Source organism: Phyllostomus discolor, chromosome 6 (genome assembly GCF_004126475.2).
Source record: "Phyllostomus discolor isolate MPI-MPIP mPhyDis1 chromosome 6, mPhyDis1.pri.v3, whole genome shotgun sequence".
NCBI classification, from domain to species: Eukaryota; Metazoa; Chordata; class Mammalia; order Chiroptera; family Phyllostomidae; genus Phyllostomus; species Phyllostomus discolor.
In genome coordinates, this window is record NC_040908.2 from 90,481,196 (window position 1) to 90,498,479 (window position 17,284).

Genomic DNA, 17,284 nt, shown 5'->3' on the forward strand with positions numbered 1-17,284 from the left:
ATCACCTAACCACCCTCAAAGGCCCTGCCTCCTAATGATGAGCAGATTAGGGGGTAGGATTTCAACGTGTGGTTTTGGAGGTCACAAACATCCAGTCTATAAGAACCCTCCAATTCTTGTTTGCCCCTCTGGGTAGATGACAACAGAACATGCTAGAAATGGTTACAGGGTCAAATTATACTGACAAAGTAAATTGAGGGAAAAGAAAGGAATGCTTGATTTATTTCTAAACCATTGACAGCTGAGGCTAAACCTTACCAAGTTTCAGTGGAGATGGACCACATCAGTACCCTGTAAAGCACTGCTTCTCAGACTTTAATGTGCACACGAATCATCTGGAGACAGTGATGAAGATTCTCTCCTTCAGCGAGTTTGAGGTAGGGGCTGCGATGATTCATTTCTAACAATGTCAGTACACAAAGACCAGACTTAGAGAAGCAAGGTGGATTTACACTATGAGGTCCAAGACAAAAGGACACTGTCTTCTTCCCCATTTCATCCCAAGACTTGGCGTGATGTCTGGCACAAAAGTAGTTCTCAATAAATATTTGTTGAATTGAATTGATGAAGGACATGGACTACAAGGGTGAATTTTGCAACTGAATTTTCTATTAGAGTAAGATCATACCCAAACACCAAATGGATAAAAAAAATCATAATCAAACATGTGTTTATCTAGTACTCTGGAGTTTCCTAAGAGCTTTAATTAATGATTGCTAATTTGATTTTTACTCTTAGAATAATCCTCTGAAGAGAAGCTGTCATTGTTACTCTTCCATTATGGATGGTAAAAGCAAAGTTGGAAAAGTCCAGTCACTGACTAAGGTGTGCTAGCAGCACAGAACACATGCCGTCAGGCTGCTGACCTCGTCCTGCCATACACTGAAGAAGCAGTAAGCAGTAAACCTTTGACCAAAAGTTATCTTTGCATCATGTAACTTGAGGCTATTGATGTGCCTATTCCTCTGTAATTGCTACACGCTCAGCACAGAAAAGCTGCTACCTCTAAAACGTAAGCGTATGGGTGTGATATGGGATTTGTCAAAAAATTAACTCACAAGCTTTCTCTGGGCTGCTGGGACAAGCCAGCTGTGTCTGAAGGCTCATCTCTCCCAGCAGAAGGGTTACATTCAAGCTCAGCTCCCCTTAGGACCAGAGATTTCCACCCCATGGCAACATCCCTCAGACCCCAAAGTCCGCAGGGGCAGGGCAGTGAAAGCTCCCACAGGGCTCCCAACCAGCAGGCAGCCAGATCCAGACCGCCTGGCTCCAGAGTGGGCCCATCGGATCACCACCCCTCTGCTATTCTTTCAGGCTTGCCCTGAAAGGGAGAACAACAGTGGGTTGAGGCTCTCCCCTGAACTCAGACCTACTGTGTGTGTAGCCTAGCACACAGACCCTGGCATGCCTTGGGACAAGGGCAAGCATTTGTACCTTCTTTTCTCTTGCTGATCCTTGCTTTAGAAATTTCCCTAGTAAAGTCTATTCTCAAACCCATGCCTTGTGATGCTGTGGAATTCATCCTGGCCCTAGTGTGATAGGTAGCAATCCTGAAGGGATCCACCTTGACTCACCTTGTATGACAGAGGGGGTTTAGCTGTGGTTTTACAGGTTTAATTTTTTCTTCTCTTTGGCACATTGTCTCAGTTGCCACAAACTTTTCTGCTATGGCCTGTCTCCTAAGGCAGACAATGTTGGAGATTAAATACATAAGAGATAAAATAATAGAAAGGTACCGAGTCAATATTTTATTTTCTGTAACCCCATCCCAACCCCCCTTCCAACCATTTATCTGGGGTTTCTGTGCAGCATCCAGGCTCGTTCACAGACGGCATCCTGCCTGTTGGTGTGTCTGTGCGCAGGAGTGCCCTGGAGGCTCAGTCAGGCCAATGCAGCACAAGAACCTCAACCACGAAAGGAATGTTTTATTTAAGAGTTCACATGTCCAAAGTCCAACATGTTTCTCTTTCCACTGAAATACCCTAAAGCTTCTGGCCAGAGCAGAACTCCAAACAGGCTCTTTAAGCCCACCACCCTGAGGTTACCCATAAGCCAGCAAGAAGAGGGAAGGCAGGCTCCCATGGGCAGCAGCTTAATTCTAGTGGGACCTTTCAATTGCCGGGGAGCTCCCCCTGGGAAATGTGGGGTCTGAACCCCAAGCTGGGCTCCCCAGCACCAGTACTAGGGAAGGAACACAAATAACATCAGGCTGTAAAAAACAGCGGGGCTTCTGTCTACCACAGACAGAAGACTAGAGATGCAGAGAGCCTCTTAAAGGGCCAGTGTGCAAACTCTTGTTTGTAGCCACTTACTCTGGGCTCTGGCAGAGGGAGGTAAGAGTGGACTAGAGATACGTGTAGAGAGTCTGGGGTTGGTGGCCCTGGGGAGAGATCTGAAGGTTCAGCCACCAGGATCCCTGTGCTGAGTCATTCCCTACACTGCAGAAGCCATCTTTCTCAGGGAGACAGCACTCCTCTGGAAATGGCATCAGCCTAAGGGGTAGCAACAGCCCTGATCACAGGAAACACTCTTGCCCCACCTTGTGGAGCTTAAGCCTGACTGTTAAAGAGTAGAGCTGGAGGCTGTTTCAGAGACAAAGCCTAAAACAAAGCCTTTAGGCAAAGGCAGATCTCTGGGAGCTCTGAGACTTTAGCTGACCTTCCCCCAGGCCCAGTGCTGGTAAAAGCCACACTTGGTGCGCAGCCTGGTTCTTTCTGCACATACCAAGGCCCAGCAGAGGGAGCCACAAGCTGTGGATCATTAATAGCTACAAACAGGTTGCATAGGGCCAGTCACAGGTAGCTTCTGACATAAATCTGAAGCACAGTCTTTGCAGATCTACCTAGTACATAGTAACAAACACAAAGAGGCAGCCAAAATTGGAAGATAAAGAAACAAGTCCCAAATGAAAGAATTCTCCAGAAGAAGAACTAAATGAAATGGAGGGGAGCAATTGATCAGATATAGAGTTTAGAGTAATGATTATAAGGATACTCAACAGCATTAAAAAAGACACAGAAACAGTAAAAAAGGTCCACTCAGAAATAAAGAATGCGACTGGACTTCCAGCAAGATGGAGGCATAGGTGGACACACCATACCTCCACGCACAACCAAGATTGGAACAACAACAATTTAGAGGCAGAATAACACCCAGAACTGACAGAGAATTTATCTGAATGGAAGTTGGACAGTCAAGAAGTTGAAGTAGACCCGTTCATCCAGACCAGTAGGAGGGGTGGAGAGGAGCAGCTGGGCGCGGGTCTCGGAGTATGGAGAACAGGGAGAACTGGGCGCATAAGGCAACCGGGAGTGCGTAAGGCATCTGGGGCGCACAAGATCACAGCGGGTGGACCCTGAGTACACAAGCAGCAGCTGGCAGACCCAGTGAAATGGCGATTGTGGACCAGGGCAGAGCACACAACCCAGGATCCCAGAGAAGGGACTGAGATCCCAGGAGAACAGAGCTACCGCCATTATTCCCTCCCACCCCTGCACCCACATACAATGTCACAATCCAGCGACTGGGGTGCCCAGCCCTGGTTAACACCTAAGGCTCTGCCCCTCACTGTAACAGGAGCAACCAGACAAAAAGAGAGGGGGGTGGGGGAGATGTCTCAAACAGAAGAACAGATCAATGCCCCAGGACTCATCCTTTTGAGCGACCAAGAGATAGCCAATCTATCAGATGCACAGTGCAAAACACTGCTGATCAGGAAGCTCACAGAATTGGTTGATTTGGGATGCAAATCAGATGAAAAAATGCAGGTTACCATAAAAGAGATGAAGGAAGATACACGGAGAACCAATAGTGATGGGAAGGAAACTAGCACTCAAAACAATAGAGTGGACCAGAAGGAAGAAAAAACCAACCAAATAGGAAAGAATGGAGAAATAAGAATTTAAAAAAATGAGGAGAAGCTTAGGAATTTCCAGGACATCTTTAAACGTTCCAACATCCGAATTATAGGGGTACCAGAAGGTAAAGAAGAAAAGCAACAGATTGAACATGTATTTGAACAAATAATAAAGGAGAACTTCCCCATTCTGGCAAAGGAAATAGACTTCCAGGAAATCCAGGAAGCTCAGAGAGCCCCAAAGAAGTTGGACCCAAGAAGAAACACACCAAGGCACATCATAATTACATTAGCCAAGGTAAAAATGAAGGAGGGAATCCTAGAAGCAGCAAGAGATAAGGGGACAGTCACCTACAAAGGAGTTCCCATCAGACTGTCAGCTAATTTCTCCAAAGAGACCTTACAGGCAAGAAGGGGCTGGAAAGAAATATTCCAAGTCATGAAAGACAAGGACCTATATCCCAGATTACTCTATCCCGCAAAGCTTCCATTTAGAATGGAAGGGTAGATGAAGTGCTTTTCAGATAAGGTCAAGTTAAAGGAGTTCATCATCACCAAGCCCTTATTATATGAAATGTTAAAGGGACTTATCTAAGAAAAGAAGATTAAAAAAAAAAAACATGTATAGTAAAAGGACAGCAAACTCACGATTATTAACAACCACACCTAAAGCAAAACCAAAAGAAACTAAGCAAATAACTAGAACAGGAACAGAATCACAGAAATGGAGATCACATGGAGGGTTAGCAACAGGGGAGTGGGAGGAGGAGAGGGGGGAAAAGGTACAGAAAATAAGTAGCATAGATGGTAGGTAGAAAATAGATAGGGAGAGGGTAAGAATAGTATGAGAAATGTAGAAGCTAAAGAACTTATAAGTATGACACATGGACATGAACTAAAGGGGGGGAGATATGGGTGGGAGAGGGTGTACAGGGTGGAGGGGAGTGAAGGGAGAAAATGGGACAACTGTAATAGTCTAATCAATAAAATATATTTAAAAAATAAATAAAAAAGAAAAAAGCTTGCTTTAAGAAAAAGAAGAAAAAAGAGGAAAATAGTTTAGAAATAAAATGGCAATATACATATCTCAATAATGAGCTCAAATGTAAATGGCTTAAATGCTCCAACCAAAAGACACAGGGTAGCTGAACAGATAAGAAAACAAGACCCATATATATGCTGCTAGCTCAGATTGAAAGATAAACACAGACTGAAAATAAAGGGATGGAAAAAGATATTTCATGCAAATGGAAAAGACAAAAAGGCTGGGGTAGCAATACTTATACCCCTAAAAAATAGACTTTAACACGACAGTAAAGCCCTGGCTGGCGTAGCTCAGTGGACTGAGTGCGGGCTGCGAACCAGTGTCGCAGGTTCGATTTCCAGTCAGGGTACATGCCTGGGTTGCAGGTTGTGACCCCTAGCAACCACACATTCATGTTTCTCTCTCTCTCTCTCTCTCTCTCTCTCTCTCTCTCTCTCCCCTTCCCTCTCTAAAAATAAATAAATAAAATCTTAAAAAAAAACCCATAGTACTAGACAAAGAAGGATACCACATAATGATAAAAGGAACAATCCAACAAGAGGACATAACCCTAGTAAACATTTATGCACCCAACATAGGAGCACCTAATTATGTAAAGCAAATTTTGATGGACATAAGGGAGAAATTGACAGAAATACAGTCAGAGTTGGATATTTTAACACCCCATTGACTTCAATGGATAGATCTTCTAGGAAGAAAATTGACAAGGAGTGGACTTAACAACACACTGGATCAGATGGATTTAATTGATGTCTTCGGAGCTTTCACCCCAAAGCAGAAGAATATACATATTGCCCTGGCTGGTGTGACTCAGTGGATTGAGCACCGGCCTGCAAACCAAAGTATTGCTGGTTCGATTCCCAGTCAGGGCACATGCCTGGGTTGCAGGCCAGGTCCCCAGTAGGGGGCGTGCAAGCTGCAACCATACGTTAATGTTCCTCTCCCTTGCTTGCTCCCTCCCTTCCCCTCTGTCTAAAAATAAATAAATAAAATCTTAAAAAAAGATCAGTAAAATGTAAAATTAAAAAAAAAAGAATATACATATTTTTCAAGTGTACATGGAACATTTTCTAGGATAGACCACGTTAGGACACAAAACAAGTCTCAATAAATGTAAGAAGACTGAAATCATATCAAGTATCTTCTCTGACCACAGTGCTATGAAACCAGATATCAACCACAAAAACACTGAAAAATATACAAAGACATGGAAGCTAAATAACATGTTATTAAATAATGAATGGGCCAACAATGAGATCAAGGAAGAAATCAAAAGATACTTTAAAACAAATGAAAATGAGGACACAACAATCCAAAATCTGTGGGACACAGGGAAAGCAATCCTAAGAAAGAAATTCATAACATTAAAGGCCTATCTCAAGAAAAAAGGAAAAGGTCAAATAAGCAATCTAACTTTGCACTTAAAGGAACTTAAAAAAGAACAAAGCCCAAAGTGAGTAGCAGGAAGAGAATAATAAAGATCAGAGCAGAAATAAACAAATAGAGTCTAAAAATGATTCAAAAGATCAATGAATCCAAGAGCTAGGTCTTAGAACAAATAAACAAGGTTGACAAACCTTTAACCAGACTCATCAAGAGAAAAAGAGAGGGGACACCCCCAAAAATAAAGTCAGAAATGAAAGAGGAGAAATAACAACTGATACCAAAGAAATATAAAGGATCGTAAGAAACTGTTATGATCAACTATATGCCAACAAACTGGACAACCTGGACAAAGCAGATAAATTCCTAGAATCATACAATGTTCCAAAACTAAATCAGGAAGAATCAGAGTATCTGAGTAGACAGATTACACCTAGTGAAATTGATGCAGTAATCAAAAAAGTTCCAACAAACAAAAGCTCTGGCCTGGATGGCTTCATAGGAGAATTTTAATAAACAATCTGAGAAGAACTAATACCTCTCCTTTTCAAAGATTTCAAAATATTCAGGAGGAGGGAAGACTCCTAAGCCCATTTTATAAATCTAGCATTCTCCTAATTCCAAAACTAGATATAGACACACACAAAAAGGAAAATTATAGGCCAAAATCCCTGATGAATATAGATGCTAAAATTCTCAACAAAATATTTGCAAACCAAATACAGCAGTACATCAAAAAGATCATACACGTGATCAAATGGGATTATTGGAATTCAAAGTTGGTACATTTGAAAATCAATAAAATGTGATTTACCACATAAACAAAATAAGGATAAAAACCACACGATCATACCAATAGATGTGGAAAAAGCATTTTATAAAATCCAGCACCAATTTATGATTAAACACTCTCAGCTAAAGGGAACATAATTAAACATAAAAAAGGCCATATATAACAAACCAACTGCCAACATTATACTCAACAGGCAAAAACTACAAGCATTCCCCTTGAGATCGGGAATAAGACAGGGATGTCCACTTTCGCTTCTCTTATTCAATTTAGTACTGGAAGTCCTAGCCACAGCAATCAGACAAGGAGAAGAAATAAAAGGCATTTGGAAAGAAGTAAAACTATCTTTATTTGCAAAAGGCATGATTCCGTACATAAAGAACCCCAAAGATTCCACCAAGATATTACTAGATGTGATAAATGAAGTCATCAAAGTAGCAGGATACAAAATTAATATCCAGAAATCAGTTGCACTTTTATATGTCAACAATGAACTAACAGAAAGGAAATTATGAAAAAAATGCCACTCACAATGGCTTCAAGAAGGATAAAATAACCAGGAATAAATCTAACCAAGGACATAAAAGAAAATTATGAGACACTGAAGAAATTGAAGAAGATACAAACAAGAGAAGCACATACCTGGATAAGAAGAAATTAACATCATTAAAGTATCCATGCTACCCAAAGCAATCCATAGATTCAATGCCATTCCTATCAAGATTCCAATGACATATTTTAGAGAACTAGAAAAAATAATCTAAAAGTATATATGGAACCACAAAAGGCCTTGTATAGCAACACAGAACCTGAGAAAGAAGAACAAAGGTGGAGGAACCACAGTACCTCATATCAAACTGTAATATAAGGCCATATTCATCAAAACAGAATGGTACTGGCATAAGAGCAGACACACAGATCAAATGAACACACTGGAGAACCCAGAAATAATACCACATCTTTATAGTCAATTAATATTTGACAGAGGAGGCAAGTACATACAATGGGCTAAAATATAGTGTTGGGCTAAAATTTGGTGTTGGGAAAATTGGACAGATACATGCAGAAAAATGAAGCTAGACTACCTTCATATACCACACACAAGAATAAATTAAAAATGGATTAAAGACTTAAATGTTAGCCCTGGCTGGTGTAGCTCAGTGGATTGAGCGCAGGCTGGAACCAAAGTGTCACAGGTTCGATCCCCAGTCAGGGTACATGCCTGGGTTGCAGGCCATGACCTCCAGCAACCGCACATTGATGTTTCTCTCTCTCTTTCTCCCTCCCTTCCCTCTCTAAAAATAAATAAATAAAATCTTAAAAAAAAAGACTTAAATGTTAGACCTGAAACCATAAAATCCTAAAAGAAAACATAGGCAGTAAAATCTCAGCCATTGCTCTTAGCAATGTTTTATCAGATATATCTCCCCAGGCCAGGGAAACAAAAGAAAAAAATGAACAAATGGGACTACATAAGACTAAAAAGTTTTTGCACAGTGAAGGAAATCATCAACAGAATAAAAGACAACCCATGGAATGGGAGAACATTTGCTGATATATCTGATAAGCAGTTAATATAAAAAATTTATAATGAATTTACAAAACTAAAAACAAACAATCAAACAATTCAATTAAAAAATGGGCAAAGGACCTGAATAGACACTTTTCCAAAAAGGACATACAGAGGGCTCATAGACATATTAAAAGATACTCAACATCAATAATTATCAGAGAAATGAAAATTAAAACCACAGTGATATATCACCTCACACATGTCAGACTAGCTATCATTAATAAATCAACAAACAAGTGCTGGTGAGGATATGGGAAAGGGGAACCCTTGTACACTGTTGGTGGGAATGCAGACTGGTCCAGCTACTGTGGAAAGCAGCATAAAGATACCTCAAAAAATTAAAAATGGATCTGTCTTTTGATCCAGTGACCCCACTTCTGAGAATATGTCTGAAGAAATACAAAACACTGATTTGAAAGAACATAAGCACCCCTATGTTCATTGCAGCATTCTTTACAATCACTAAGATATAGAAGCAGACCAAGTGTCAATCAGTAGATGAGTGGATAAAATAACTATAGGACATTTACACAATGGAATTCTCCTTGGCCACTAAACCCTTTGCAACAGTATGGATAGACCTGGAACACATTATGCTAAGTGAAATAAGCCAGTCAGAGAAAGATAAATACCATATGATTTCTTATATGTGGAATCTAATGAGTAAACTGAACAAGCAAATAGAGACAGACTCATAGATAGAGAGCAGGCTGACAGCTATGGGTGTGTGTGTGGGAGGGAGGGTAGGGGCTGGAGGGACTGAGCAAAAAGGAGAAAGGACTCATGGACACGGACGACAGTATGGTGATTGCAGGGGGAGGGAGGCGTAAGAGGGCTAAATGGAATGGAAAAATACAACAAAATAATAAGAAAAGATTTTGGGTAATATTCTGGTTATCACAATGTCCATGTCCCTATGGTGTATGTACTTCTCCTGCAGAGGTTAGAAAGTGAAGAAATTGGGTTGTGTTTGTCTGACTGAGTTGTGGGTAGGTTATCTCTACTTAAGTCTCTAGGTCTCTCTTAATCACTTAACATCTCAGTTTCCTCAAACTGTCCTTGTTTACCCTGTTGTCTTAAAGAAATTTTAATAACATCCTCTTCCTCTCTCAAGTGTTCCAGTCTGGAAGATACATTGAAAGAGCATGCTATCATTTGGAATAGGCATATACAGAGGTGTGCAAAAGCAGGTTTATAGTTGTGAGTATGCAAAACACAGTTTATTCTTCTATTATTATATATTATTTATTGTGTTATTTGTATTACAACTGTAAACCTGCTTTTGCCCAACCCATATTTAACCTTCTTTTCAAATAGAAAAAGATGGTGGGTTATCAGACAAATGATATTTTTTTTCAATACAATAACAAGATTGTAAGAAGGAAAGTCAGATTGAACTCAATTTTCAGAAATGGTGCTTCAACGAGTTTTTTCCTGTAGTGTGAACTGGAATGTGTGTGAATGGGTATGTGTTTTTCTGGTAGCAAGTAGTGTTTTGGAAAACTTGGAAGAGGCTTGCTATATCATTTGCATTTTAAGTGGTCAACTGTGGTTTAATGGAATACATAAAAGTAAGCTAAGAATGCTCAAGGGAAATGCATCACACATTTTTAATGCTTTTTAAACCTTCTCCTTTTCTCTTTCTCATCACACTTCACATTACTAGGTAGAATGCATTTTCCACAAAGAGGTGTGAATAGAAAATCTAATAATACTCAGAGTATCTAATAATACTCTGAACTAGAAGGAACTGGCAGAGTTTTTTTAATCCTAAAATTGTGCAGCCATGATCAGATAAAACAGAGAAATCATTCAAGGACCTGGAAGGAAAACTCCCAGCGCTGTTACTGCCAACTCTGTCTACATGAAAAGGAAAGGCATGTGCTGGTGTAAACGCTACACACTGTTAAGCTGTGTCAGTGATGCAGGGCCACAGAGGATAGAAAGAAACAATGCGTGCACATGTGGTTGACAAAGGCTGGACTGCGTGTGGAATAATGCTCTCCTCTGTGGCAGTCACAACTGCAGCAGAAATTCAGGGCTCCCAAGATGGGCCATTTACCTAGTTCACAAGTTCTCACCTCCTCCAGAGAGGAATAGATATTCTTGTCATTACTCATGGTGCACATCATGCAAGAACCAACCCCTTCCCTTCCCCATTCTGGGGAGGGGCAAAGGGCTGTAATGGATGAGGTGCATAATGCTGCTGTCTGGTACAGAGCTGAAGGGAAATGATAGCAAAATCCCAGAGGAGCCAGAATGGACAAGGAAATGACAGGCAGATTGTTTCCTTTGTCAGTTGTCTATAGCAGCAGACAAACCAGTCTTTATAGGAAGCTACAAAGAAAAAGGTGGATATTATTCTTTCATTAAAGCAGCACTGGGCCTCAAGATCAGTTAAATAAAAGAAGTTTCTCAGACATGACACAGTCCAATTTATTCCTGGTTGCTCTGAATGATGGCATGATTTATATTCAGCCCTAGGTTGTCTGTCTTTGATATTCTACCCACTCACATATTTGCATATTCAGAAGCTGTAGTAGCACTAAGATATTAAAATGGAATCCACTATACATTAACAGTAGAATGACATGTAATTTATTCATATAACTGACAAGCAGTACTCAAATTCACTTAAATAAGCAAGTGATTACACAAATATCTAGTAATACTAAAGTTGATAGAAGGTATAAAATACCATGGGTATGAAATGCCATGGTAAATACTATTCAACAGACTACAATCATAATTCCAAACAAATCATGGTTTTTAGAATGATTTTCAGCAGTTTTAGAATGATTTGGTCTTTTCCCTCTTTCGAGCAATTTACTTCTTCTATCAATACAAGGTCATTATTTCCAAGAAATATTGCAGAATGACATAGCTTAGATTTCTCTCTTGCAACACATTTTCTTACAAACTGTTTTTTAATATTGCCTCTTAACAGAGAAAACAAACCAGTCAGCACTCAAGTTCCCCAAGCAAAGATGCTTGGATCAGAACAGTGCCAGGGTATAACTCTGCATTAGCAAGAGGAAGGCAGTGAAAGTCCTTTTGCAGCTTTTGAAGTACGTATGCATACTTCTTTTCTGAGGCTTTAAGCATCATAGGCATATTTAGGCATCCAAGCCTGTGAAATTATGGGAACAAAATAATTTGATATCTAAATTACTATGACAGACTTGGGGGTAACTTACAATATAATTCAAACAAACAAAAAAACACCTATCTAAATTTGCTCCTTGTAAGCCTCATTACATTTCTGTGAAGCGCAGCTATGTTTGCAGGAATGGTTTGGCTTATCATGTGTCTGTCAGTCTGTATTATTTTAAGTCTTATACTTTATTGGAATGAGTCCCAAGCATGAACCTGGTTTGAAAAGCTAGCAGCAGTGGTCATGAAACATATCAATAAATTAAAAAGGCTTCCACAGAATAAAATTCAGATAAATCTCTTACATACAAAATACAGCTACAGAAATACAGTTCTTCAATGCTGAATTATGAGAGGGAGGAAAACAATCTAAAAAAATAGAAAACTCTCTCCATACCTGGTGTCAAGGCAGGATGTAACACTGCATAATGCCACAACATGGGCAGTCACTGGATGACAGGTATTCAGAAAGAGTGGCATCTGGGGATCTGGTAAGTATGCCCAAAAGATGAAAATACTGTACCAAAAGGCATGCATACAATCACTGTGTGCATTCAGTGTGTGAGCTGGGATAAAGCAGAGATCTAACATGACAATGAGGCAGTGTTCCAGGGTATCCATTAACATCAGCGTGGGCGACTACATGTTGATTAAACCTTCTGAGGCAGCAAAGTGTGGGCATAATGCCATGTCTGGGTTCTGCAGCTGTTTTATGATCCTCTTGCGGAATTTCTCCCGCACCCGATTAAATTCCATTATGTCTATGGGGTCCTCTTCAATCCAGAACTTATGAAACTCGTGCATCAAATAGCCTGGTAGAAATAAAACAGTGGTAAGAATGCAGGAGGGAAAAAATTCTTAAATCACATTCAAAATCACCCTGAATGGCTCAAAGAGAGGTGAGACAAAATAACAGCCACATGGATCTCAAAGAAGTGATCAGAGTATTTAAATAAAAGTATTTCACTCAACTACTACTATAAAAAATTTTTCTTTGAAACCAGTGCAGTAGGGGCTACTAATCTGCAAGATTTTTGCAATTAGTCCTAGAATTATTCTCACTCCTTTCAAGCAGGAATACAAATCCATTCTGCATGTCTTGAATATGAATCACATCTGGAACATATTCTGAAAGGCCGACAGCAACCACTTCATCCTTCCCTTTTGATTACATTAACATAATGGTCTAATTTTTCAAAATTACTCCATTCAGCCTTTTTTCTCTTGATATTTGATTTAAGTTTTAAATTACTCTGACAAATTAAACAAATACATTTGGACAATCTATTATGAGAAAATAAAAATTGTAAATCAACTCTAAACAACACAGACTGGTCATTAAACTACATGAAATTGTTAATAAGACTTTCTTGCTCTGAAACATAATTTCATATTCAAATACTTTTATGTCTCATAAATGTTATCTATGAATGATATGCATTGGGAAACTTTTGGAATAAATGTTAAGTGTTTTATATGAGAATCTCTTCATTGTGCTCTATTTTTCCACCGTGTTCTCTTCCTCTACCACATTCAGAATGGATATGAACAGCTTTTTAAACAAATAGCAATAATCTGTATGTAGTAAACCTATTGCAAAGTCAAATGTCTCTGTATATTACAAAAAATATTTGAGGAAATAATCCTAGTTAAAAAAAGAAAACCCAACATTACACAGGCTTTTCTTTGTGTTAATATTAGAAGGCAATGGAACATAAGAGCAAGGATTCTGGAACGAGAAACCTGGTTTGAATCCTAGCTTCACCTCTGTGAGAAAGGAGTGAGCAGCAGAGATGACAGGGGGCATGGGAAGAGAATTTTGGAACAAACACACTTGAACAACAATAAAAAATGACCCCGATCAGAGATGTCCTGAGGTGACCCCAGGACCTCTCTCGTCCATCCATCTCTCCTCCACCTGATGCTTGGATTCACCTAGGCATCATCCAGCCTTGAACTCTTCCGGTGGCAACACTGACAGTAGTCTGTTCCATGGATGAAGAACCTGATTCTTTTTTTCTTTTTCCCATTGGATTTGAGGAATTTATTTTCAGGAAAAAAAGTTCAGATGAGAATAAAATTATTTGAAACCTACCAGTTCCATCTAGGTGTATTGTCTCTCTCTGTGGGTCCTAAAAAGGACCTCTGGGATGTCTGTCTGTCTGTCTCTCTCTCTCTTCCTCTGTCTCTCTTTTTCTTTCAAATTTATCAGGGTGACATTGGTTAATAAAATTACATAGGTTTCAGGTGTACAATTCTATAATACACCATCTGTATACTGTACTGTGTGTTCACCATCCCAAGTCAAGTCTCCTTCTGTCACCATTTATCCCCTCTATACCCTCTTCTACCTCTCCCCACCCGCCTTTCCCTCTGGTAATCACCATACTATTGTCTGAGTTTTCACCTTTTTCACCCAGCCTCCCAATGCCCCTTCCCCTCTGACAGCTGTCAGTTCTCTATGCATCTGTTCTCTATTTTGTTTGTTAGTTTATTTTGTTCATTGGATTCCACATATGAGTGAAATCATATAGTACTTGTCTTTCTCTGACTGGCTTATTTCACTTAGCATAATGTTCTCCAGGTCCATCCATGCTGTTGCAAAGGGTAAGATTTCCTTCTTTTTTTAAGGCTGAGTGGTATTCCAAGAACCTGATTCTTAAAAGGTTCTTCTCATGGAGCCAAACTATGTTGTCTTGTATTTCTTGGAACAAATCCCATGATTCTCCAATTCAAGTATTTGAAGTGCTCTTTATGCCCTGAGCTTACTTTTTTTCCAGGTTAAGCATCCTTATTTTTTCTTACCATTTCTCACATGCCACAAGTTGGTGTCTGTTTACCAGGGTGGTTGTTTCAGTGCACACCAACAGAAACTTGTTTCCTCTAATTTCAGTATCTTATTTATCCCAAACAATGTAATCATTCATCCATCTCAGGGACTGGGTGAATTCTTAAAGGTATCCCAAGAATGGTATGAGGGTCCCTTTTAAAAATGTAGACTCCCAGATTCAACCAGACATCACAGTTCAGTAAGATGAGTCTCATTCATGTCACTCAAGCCTGAGAACTACTGGTCTAAAAACACTCTTTTTTAAAGTTCCCTGGGCTTTTTAAATAAATATAATTTTTATGTTTCTAAATGAAATCGGCAATCATTTATAATTTCTTCTTTCCTTGCTATATAAAATACACACATAATTTTCCTGACCTGGCCTCTGAGTTCAAATAAAGACATCTGAGCTATGTTGTACATAGAGTCAGTTTTCCAACATTATGAATTAAAATCATCCATGATGAACCAAAGGCATGTCATTAGCCCTGGCTGGTGTGGCTCAGTGGACTGAGCATCAGCTTGTGAACCAAAGGATTGCTTGTTCAATTCCCAGTCATGTCACATGCGTGGGTTGCAGGCCGGATCCCCAGTAGGGGATGCTTGAGATGGAACCACACATTGATGTTTCTCTCCCTTTCTTTCTCCCTCCCTTTCCCTCTCTCTCTCTCTCTCTAAAAAAAGGCATTTCATTAGTATTTCATGCATTCTACTCTTATTGACAATAATAAACAAGCACTGTGCAAAGTTATCTTTTAATGAAGGGTCCACTTTTTCACAATGTACATAAAAATTTCTATTCTTCCACAATGTGCAGTAAACTGGCAACAGACTCTAAACATGATCTAATGTAGTCCAGAGTTTTAGAAGAATGCAGCTCCATTTGGTTTCCCTATTTTCCTACCTACATGAAAAAATACACATACAGAAAAACATCCTGAAAAGTTTTAAAGACAGATGAGGATAAGAGTAGAGGTGAGGGTGGTTAATAATCTGACTCCATTCTCAGGATCCTTCCTCTTCAGGCTACAGAAGTCAAGCTGTAGAGCTTATAGACTGATTTCCTGGGACTCTGTCTCATCAGGAAAATAATTAGAGACTGTATGACATGATTTTAATCAAATGCAGAAATGGTAGCATGGCTTCCAAGGTACATATTATAATCATAAACCTCCACTCATTTATATAACATTACAGAATGTTCATTAATCTGTTTGGTCATTTGGTCATTGGCCCATCCTTCAATGAACAAATATGTAAAGATACAAGAACAAGATAGGATTTTATACTCCCCAATTCTTGGTCTTTTGGAGACAGGGAGCCAGGCAGACAATTCCAGATCATTATTGATTAGTGAAGGAAGCCAACAAAATAGTGTGGAATGTAGAGGGAGGAAACAGGCCAGGCTATTGTTTCTAGTCTCTTAATTCTCTAAACAGTTTTATGGAGTAGGTAATGTTGATACATCTTCATTTTATAGATAAGAATGCTTGGCTTAAAAAACTACTTGGATGGAGCACAATTAAACAGTTATAGCTGGAGGCTGGGAGCCAGGCCCTGACATCAGCTGGCTAATGCAGTTTATTCTCTTCCTCTGGTTCTTATTCCTACTGAATAGTTCCTTCTTTTGAAGGTCAAAGAAAAATAATTCTTTTTCCTCTTCTGGCCTTCTACTTTCCTTCTGCTCATTACAACTAACCTTATTTCATGTCAGTGGAGCTGTGTGTTCAGTGGAGCTTTAGATTAAATGCAGTCTTTGTAGAACACTGCCTTGGCAGTGCAGTGTTTGCTGAATAACTGTAAAGACAGACTAATAGAGCTATTATCTTCTTACATTCTTTCACCTGGATAAAATACCTGTTTTGAATACTAATCTGGCCTTCCAATCCAAGCCTGCAGTGTATTTGTTGTTGCTTGAATGTGTCTTGGCTTTGCTTCACTGCATTCAGTTAGCAGACAGCAGAGGCATATGCAAGGACACAGGTAATTGCAAGTGTATTACAGAAGAAACAGGCAGAACTGATCATGTCTGATGGAGAAACAATGAATTCAAAGTACTGCCTTCTTCTACTACAAAGGTCTGAGTACCTCTGCCTACATCTCAATCTACAGGGGGATTTCTGCTCTTTCTAAAATCTGGTGAGGGCCTTGGGAAAAGTAATTTAATTCTGTCAATTTCATATTCTTCAAAGAGACTCTCCCGGAGACTTCTGACCTGCTAAGATCTGGATTTATTGTTCTCAGACTATTGCATAGATATCATCTTGGGCTTTCCCTTCACCTTCATCCTGAAGATTTTCTTCACTTCTCTTTTATGACATTTTATGCTTTCTGGACCTAATACATTTCTTTTAGGATTATACTTTTACTTTGTGGAAACATATATTTTATGAGCTTCCTGATAAAGTTACAAGAGGATAAAATGTCTTAAGACCTTGCATTGAAAATATGTCCTCATTATACTACTATACTTGGTAAGTTAGACTGAGTATAGAATTCTAAGTTGGAAATCATATTCCTTTAGGTTTTAAAAAAGTCTCTTAAATATTTGAAGAAATTGTTTATTTCGCTGTCTTACGGAATACAATGTTGCTGTTAAAAAGTCCAGTGTTATCTTGATTCTCAATTCTTTATATAATAGCTTTGAAGATTTT

At 39.3% G+C, this 17,284-nt stretch overlaps 1 protein-coding gene across 4 annotated transcripts in view; it reads right to left on the reverse strand.

Moving 5' to 3' along the window:
• Positions 1–11,222: 11,222 nt before the first annotated feature.
• The window catches only part of ELMOD1 (ELMO domain containing 1), an 82,018-nt gene continuing 75,956 nt past the window's right edge, over positions 11,223–17,284 (reverse strand). For all 4 annotated transcript variants that reach the window (XM_028515656.2, XM_036028613.1, XM_036028614.1 and 1 more), the window contains one exon: positions 11,223–12,612. In XM_028515656.2, the coding sequence (XP_028371457.1) occupies positions 12,440–12,612 (173 nt within the window). In that variant the 3' untranslated portion in view covers positions 11,223–12,439. The remainder of the gene's footprint in view (positions 12,613–17,284) is intronic.